This window comes from Arachis ipaensis, chromosome B06 (genome assembly GCF_000816755.2).
Source record: "Arachis ipaensis cultivar K30076 chromosome B06, Araip1.1, whole genome shotgun sequence".
In the NCBI taxonomy this organism is placed as follows: Eukaryota; Viridiplantae; Streptophyta; class Magnoliopsida; order Fabales; family Fabaceae; genus Arachis; species Arachis ipaensis.
Genome location: NC_029790.2, coordinates 16,337,348 through 16,344,901, shown reverse-complemented (window position 1 = coordinate 16,344,901; position 7,554 = coordinate 16,337,348). Strand labels below are relative to the sequence as shown.

Here is a 7,554-nt window from a genome sequence, read left to right as displayed (position 1 = left end):
TTAATTGTTTAAATTACTGTGAATTAAAGGATTTAGTTTTTTCAAGTCCCCTTTTTACTTGGCAACGGAAAAATATTAAAAAGAGACTTGATCATTTTTTTAAGTAATTTTGAGTTTACAAATAGGTTTTTAGATGTTAAGCTTAAACATCTTTCTAAGTTAAAATTTGATCATCTTCCTATTTCGCTAGATTTTTTAGCTACTATCAACAACCAAATGAAAAGACCTTTCAGATTTCTAGCTCCTTGGATCCTTCACAAAGAATACAACAACTTGATGGAGAATACTTGGAACAAGGATAACAACTTCCTGGAGAACATTGCCAACTTTACCAATAACATTAAAGTGTGGATTGTGGAATAAAGACGTGTTCGAGAATATCTTTAAAAAGAAGAAGCATATCTTGGGAAGACTAGAAGGGATCAATAGGAAGCTGTCTTTTAGCCAATTTTTTTCTCTTGAAGACCTCCAAAAAGAGCTTTGGAAAGAGTATGAATATATTGCTATCTAAGAAGAGATATATTGGCAGTAGATGTCCCACTGTAATATTTTCATAGCATTCAAGTCTAAAGATGGGACTTGGGTGGATGATATAGATATGTTTAAAGATTGGGGAGTCAGTTTTTTTAAAAATCTCTATACTAATGATGCTATTGCATCTATTTTGTTTTTCAGAAAAATTACCTAAACTAAGGGATAACGACTATATTGAAATTGGCAAAGAAGTGTCTACGACTGGACTGAAAACAACAATCTTCAATATAGGAAGCTAAAAATCTCCAAGGAGTGATGCCGACTAAAATTTGCCAATAATTTTGGAGTGTAGTGATTGACTCTTTATTTGAATGGGTTAAATTGGTGTTTCGGGGCTCGAATAACATTAATAGGGTTAACCAAACTCTTATTTCTATAATCCTAAAAATACACTCCTCTGAAAATTTTAGTCATTTTAGGTCTATTAGTCTTTATAATGCCTATTACAAAATCATTACTAAGATTATTGCTGGTCGTTTAAAATATTTTATGCCTAGTATCATATTTAACACTCAATCTAGTTTTGTGACTGACAAGGTAAGTGCAGATAACATCTTAGTAGCACAAGTTATTCACTCCATGAGGAATAAGAAGGTTGGAAAAGGTTTGATGGCTATCAAAATCAACCTGACAAAAGCATATGACAAACTTAGTTGAGATTTTGCCAGACACACCTTAAATGATGTTGGAATACTAGAGAACATAATCAATATCATTTATCAATGCATCAGTTCACCCACTACGAATTTTTTGCAGAATGGCTCTCCTTCAGAGACATTTTCTCCATCCAGAGGCATTAGATAGGGAGATCTCTTATCCCCTTATCTCTTTTTTCTTTGTATTGAAAGATTATCTAATTTAATTCAAAAGTTGGTTGATAATAAAAAGTGGGATCCTATTGTTCTTTCTAGAAATAAATCTAAAATTTCTCACATTTTCTTTGCAGATGATCTCGTGTTGTTTACTAAGGCCAATACAGAATAGGTTCGAGTTATTAAGGAGGCTCTTCAGACATTTTACAGTAGCTTGGGTCAAAAGACCAGCTTCATCAAGTCCTACGTCTTCTTCTCAAAGAATGTCAATCATAACGTTCGGAGTCAGCTTAGCCAAGAGATCGAAAATATCCTTACAGCAAACCTTGGTTAGTACCTTGGGATTCCACTCATTCACGAGAGATGCAATCAACAGCATTTTCAGTTTGTGATCGACAAGATTCAACTCAGCCTAATAGACCTATTTTAGTGGTGATAACAATACTTTCAACTCAGCAAGATGCATTTGGAAGATAAAAATATCCTATAGAGGGAAAGGAGGGATCTTACCATGGATAATAAGTTCGAGATGCCCAGAGAAAGAATAATTTCTGAGCCACACCTTCAGAGATTGTTCTCTTATCCAAGAGACCCGGAATAGATTAGTAAAAATAAAGAATCAGAAAAATTTCTTTACATTAAACTTTTAAAATTGGTTGAAAATTAACCTGAAGTCTACTGCTATTATACAGAATGGGTTTGCTTGGGCCACCGTCTTCTTCACCATTTGTAATACAGCATGGAGGTGTCGTAATAAGCTAATTTTCAACAATGAAAATACCCCAAGCAATACTGTTCTCCCTTTAGTAACTTCTCTTGCTAGGGAATATGACCAATTTCAAAAGATGTTGGAAGAGAGTGTGAGAAGACTTCACAAGATTAGAAAGAAGGAGATTAGGGAGACTTCACTAGTTGAGGGTTAGATTAAGCTCAACTGTAATAACTTTGTTCTTCAACTAGAAAATTGAGGAGCTTGTAGTGATTTGTTGCGTGAATCTTGGGAGGCTGATTGCTAGGTACAACATGAAAATTGGCCATTGCTCCATCTTAAAGTTACCTGTTGAGGGAGACTCTTCGTGCGCCATTGAATTCAGCAATAAAGAAGAAGTGAGATATCATGCTAGCTCTTTCATCATCTATGTTATCAATAAACTCTTGAGAGAAATAGAAAACATATATATAACATATTTATTGAGAGACAAACTCCTGTGCGTATGCTTTGGCTCGTCAAACTCAATTTTAAGAAGTAGGAATAAATTTTTTAGAAGAATCTCCTTCTTTTCTTTTTTTCAAATCTTGTTGTAAATGTCTTTGGAAGTAGTGTTTTTAGATTAGTGATTTGTTAGTTTCTTTTTGCTGTTGGGCTTTGGACCCCTTTGAACATAAAAAAAAAAATCATGAATGTATTTAAAATTTAAATATCATCCTTTTAATTTGTCTGTTAGAGAATCATTAGAATCAATTTAGATCAATTAGTATACTATCGTCTATATTTATATAGTATATCTGTGTATTAATTGTAGGATTCTATGCCTTTATTACTTTGATTCTTCTGGCACCTATATATACCCCTTGTATATTGTATTCTTGATCAACCTGGATAATATACAAAACACTTTCTTTAGTTTGGTCTCTTGTTTCTAACATGGTATCAAGAGCTTAGGTTTTTTTTCCATGAAAATTAGTTCATAGTCCTTTGTTTTTTTCCTCTTCCGGCAGTGTTCTTTGGTCTCTCTTTTGCTACCTTTTCAGACGCTTTGGTTTGTCACCGCCCTTACCACCGCCTTTGTCTCGTCATTGCGAGTTCAACGAGTCCAGCCTCGTCACCAGAAATCACCGCACGCGCCGCCACGCTCCGTCTGAAGTTCGCCGTTCGTCTGTCTCTGAGCAGTACTTTGTGCTCCGTTTTCAACGCTTTCCTGACGTTTAGATTCGTCACCGCCACCACCGTTGCCTTCAACTCGTTGCAACGTTTTCAACGCCACCGGAATCATCGCCAGACTCGGCCGGACGCGCCGCCACGTGCCGCTTGAAGTGGGCTGTCCGGTTGCAGGTGTTCTCCTTCCAGAAGCATCCATCGCCGTTGGATCAGCGCTCCAGTTCAACGGCTCAGCAACGCCCACGTGTCAGCCAGACGAGAGACGGACCGCGTCCGACCCACGTGTCCGACCCGACCCGATTCTCCGCCACCTCGCGCCCAGTCAGCCGCTGACGTGTCTTGCCTCTCCAATCACCCCGTGCCACGTGTCATTGCTTGCTGATGTGGCAGACAGTGGGACCCTTCCTAAGGTTTTTTGGTGAGCTCTTTCCGATTCCGGCCTCAGATTTCTCATTTTCTGCTCCGAATTTGCAGTTTTTCTCTCCTCTCCTTATTTTGTGTGTCTTCTATTATGGAAACATCAGCTGTTTTTGCTGCCACAGACAAGCAGGGTACTTTTTGTCGAAACTGTAACCGCTCCGGGCACCTCTTCTCCGACTGTCCTTCTGTTGAATGTCGCACATGCCACCAAAAGGGTCACATTAGCTACCATTGTTCACAGCTGTTTTGCCACTATTGCAAGCTCCCGGGACATTTAATTACTGCCTGTCCTACTCGCCCACCACGTCCTAGTCCACTCAACTCGTCTCCTGTCTCTCTTTCTGATATTGCATCTCTTCTTCAGCGTCTCCTCTCTATTTCTGGTAATACCCCTGCTGCTTTTTTCACCCCTCCAGGTAATTCTAAATGGTACTTTGACTCGGGTTGCTTTAATCACATGTCTCCGTTGCGTCATATTTTCTCGTCCATGTCTCCCACTACGAATGGACCTTCTGTCAATACTGCAAATGGCTCCCTCTTGCACGCAACACACAAGGGTTCTATATCCCAGTCAACTCTTAATCTTCTTGATACTTATTATATTCCCAACTTAAACTACAATCTTATTTCTGTTGGTCAACTTGTTGATTTGGGTTTTGAAGTCACTTTTTCTGTTTCTGGTTGTCATGTACAGGATCCTCGGACGAGACAAATCATCGGGACTGGACGTAAGGTCGGAAGGTTGTTTGAACTCGAAAATCTTCATATTCCTCATGTACCAAATCTCTGTGCTGCTTCTTCTCCCTCTACCCTCCACTTATGGCATCAGCGTCTTGCCCACACCTCCTTAGGAAAACTGCGTCCTCTTGTCTCTCAGGGTGTTTTAGGTCAGGTTCCAAATGAATCTTTTGATTGCATTTCTTGCCAAACTGCCAAACAACCTGCTTTATCTTTTCACCATAATTCATCTCTTGCTTGCTCTCCTTTTGATCTCATTCACTCTGATGTTTAGGGCCCCGCTCCCACTGCCTCTATGGGCGGAGCACGATACTTTGTCATTTTCATTGATGATTATTTCCGCTTTACTTGGGTTTATTTGATGACTAATCGCATGAGTTACCTCAGATCTATATCAATTTTGCTACTATGATTAAAACTCAGTTTTCCAAAGTCATTAAGGTTTTTCGACGTGATAATGCTATGGAATACCGTGATTCCAAACTCTTAGCCTTTCTTGCAGAACAGGGTACTTTGTCTGAGTTTTCTTGTCCTGGTACATCTCAACAAAATGGTAGAGCTGAACACAAACACCGTCACATTCTTGACTCCGTCCGTGCAATGCTCCTTTCTTCTTCGTGTCCTGAGTGTACTTGGGGTGAAGTTGTTCTTAGTGCTGTTCATGTTATCAATAGACTCCCTTCTTCTGTTCTTGGTAATGTTACTCCCTTTGAGCGTCTTTATCATACCTTCCCAGATTATAGTTCTCTTCGAGTTTTCGGTTGTGTATGTTTTGTTCTTCTTCAGCCTCACGAACATAGTAAACTTGAACCTCGGGCTCGTATGTGTTGTTTTCTTGGTTATGGCACTGAACACAAGGGTTATCGTTGTTGGGATCCTCTCTCTAAACGTATTCGTATATCTTGTCATGTTGTCTTCTGGGAGCACCACATGTTTTCTCGATTCTCATCCTTTGAGTCCATTCCTACTACTCAGTCACCTTTGTTTACTAACCCCTATGTTGATCTTTTTCCAAGTGATGATTCTACAGATTCTATCTCGAGTGACCCTCCACAGTCTCCTGTTCTTCTGCCTTCTCCATCTCCCGATGATTCCAGACCGAACGATGATCCTGCTTCTACCGTCATGCCTCCTCCTCCCGCTCGTTCTTCTAGGGTAAGGAATCCACCTCCTCATCTTCTTGATTACCATTGCTTTTCTACTATTCTTCATCAACATGAACCTAAGACATTCAGAGAAGCCTCCTCCAACCCAAATTGGCAACAAGCAATGCAAGAAGAATTACAGGCACTTGAAAAAGCACACACTTGGGATATGGTTGATCCTCCTTCTAATCAGGAAGTTGTGGGCAGTAGATGGGTATACAAGATCAAGACTCGCTCTGATGGCTCTATTGACCGTTATAAGGCCCGCTTGGTTGCTCAAGGTTGTACGCAAGAGTATGGTATTGATTATGCAGAGACTTTTGCCCCTGTCGCTCGTCTTACGTCTGTTAGAGATCTTCTTGCCATTGCCGCGGTTAAAAAATGGTCTCTCAGTCAGATGGATGTGAAGAATGCTTTTCTTAATGGGGATTTGAAAAAGAAAGTCTATATGAAACCACCTCCGGGATATCCTTGTCCTACTAATAAAGTTTGTCTCCTTCGCAAGGCACTTTATGGACTTAAGCAAGCTCCTCGTGAATGGTTTGACAAGTTCAGCACTACCATATGCAGTCTTGGTTTTACTTCTAGCCCTCATGAGAATGCGCTCTTCATTCGTAAAAGCGAACGTGGAGTTGTTCTTCTACTTTTGTATGTTGATGACATGATCATTACTGGGGATGATGTTGATGGTATCTCTGATCTCAAGGCCTCACTTCACCGTACCTTTGAGATGAAAGATCTTGGTTCTCTCAGCTATTTTCTTGGTCTCGAGGTCATCTCCACCGATGATGGCATCTATCTCTCTCAGGCTAAGTATGCTTCAGATCTTCTTGCTCGCGCTGGGATTACAGATAGCTGCACTGAGTCTACTCCTCTTGAGCCTAATGTTCGTTTTACCCCTATGGATGGCACTATTTTGGATAATCCGACTCTCTATCGACAGTTAGTTGGCGGTCTCGTCTACTTGACTGTCACCCGACCAGACATCGCCTATCCGGTTCATGTACTTAGCCAGTTCTTGGCAGCTCCTCGTACTACTCACTATGCGGCAGTTCTTCGCATTCTTCGCTACATCAAAGGCACTCTTTTTCATGGCCTTTATTTTTCTGCCCATTCCTCTTTGTCTCTTCAGGCTTACTCCGATGCTGATTGGGCTGGTGATCCCACTGATCATCGTTCTACTACTGGTTACTGTTTGTTTCTTGGCGACGCTCTCATTTCTTGGCGTGCTAAGAAGCAAACGTTCACTACTCGCTCAAGCACAGAAGCTGAGTACCGTGCCCTCGCTGACACCACTGCTGAAGTTATCTCGGTTCGTTGGCTTCTCGAAGATTTGGGTGCTCCTCAGTCGTCCCCTACTGATGTTTTTTGTGATAACCGCAGTGCTATTCAGATCGCCCATAATGATGTGTTTCATGAACGCACCAACACATTGAGATTGATTGTCACTTTGTTCGGCAACGTATCCTTATTAATGCTGTTCGACTCATTGATGTTGGAACACTAGATCAGACTGCTGATATCTTCACGAAAGCTCATCACCCGACTCGTTTCCGGACTTTGTTATCCAAACTCAAGTTGGTATCCTTAGCTCCCACTTGAGTTTGAGGGGGGATGTTAGAGAATCATTAGAATCAATTTAGATCAATTAGTATCGTCTATATTTATATAGTATATTTGTGTATTAATTGTAGGATTCTATGCCTTTATTACTTTGATTCTTCTGGCACCTCTGTGTATTAATTGTAGGATTCTATGCCTTTATTACTTTGATTCTTCTGGCACCTATATATACCCCTTGTATATTATATTCTTGATCAACCTGGATAATACACAAAACACTTTCTTTAGTTTGGTCTCTTATTTCTAACATTGTCAACTTGTTTCGTTTAAAAAAAATCCATTAAATTTACATAATTCAATAAAAAAAATTAGATTACTCGTTATTAGCTGTAATTAATAGTACAATAAAAAAATTTTAAATTTTACAAAAATGTTTATAATAGTTATAGATGCACAACACAAC

The 7,554-nt window shown here is 39.9% G+C and overlaps 1 protein-coding gene across 1 annotated transcript; it reads left to right on the top strand.

The window, feature by feature from the left end:
* On the top strand, positions 5,731-6,948 carry LOC110263909 (uncharacterized mitochondrial protein AtMg00810-like; the record flags this gene model as incomplete). The annotated part of the gene is made up of 1 exon (XM_021105773.1): positions 5,731-6,948. A coding segment is annotated over exon 1 (1,023 nt), but the record flags the coding sequence as incomplete, so codon positions are not given.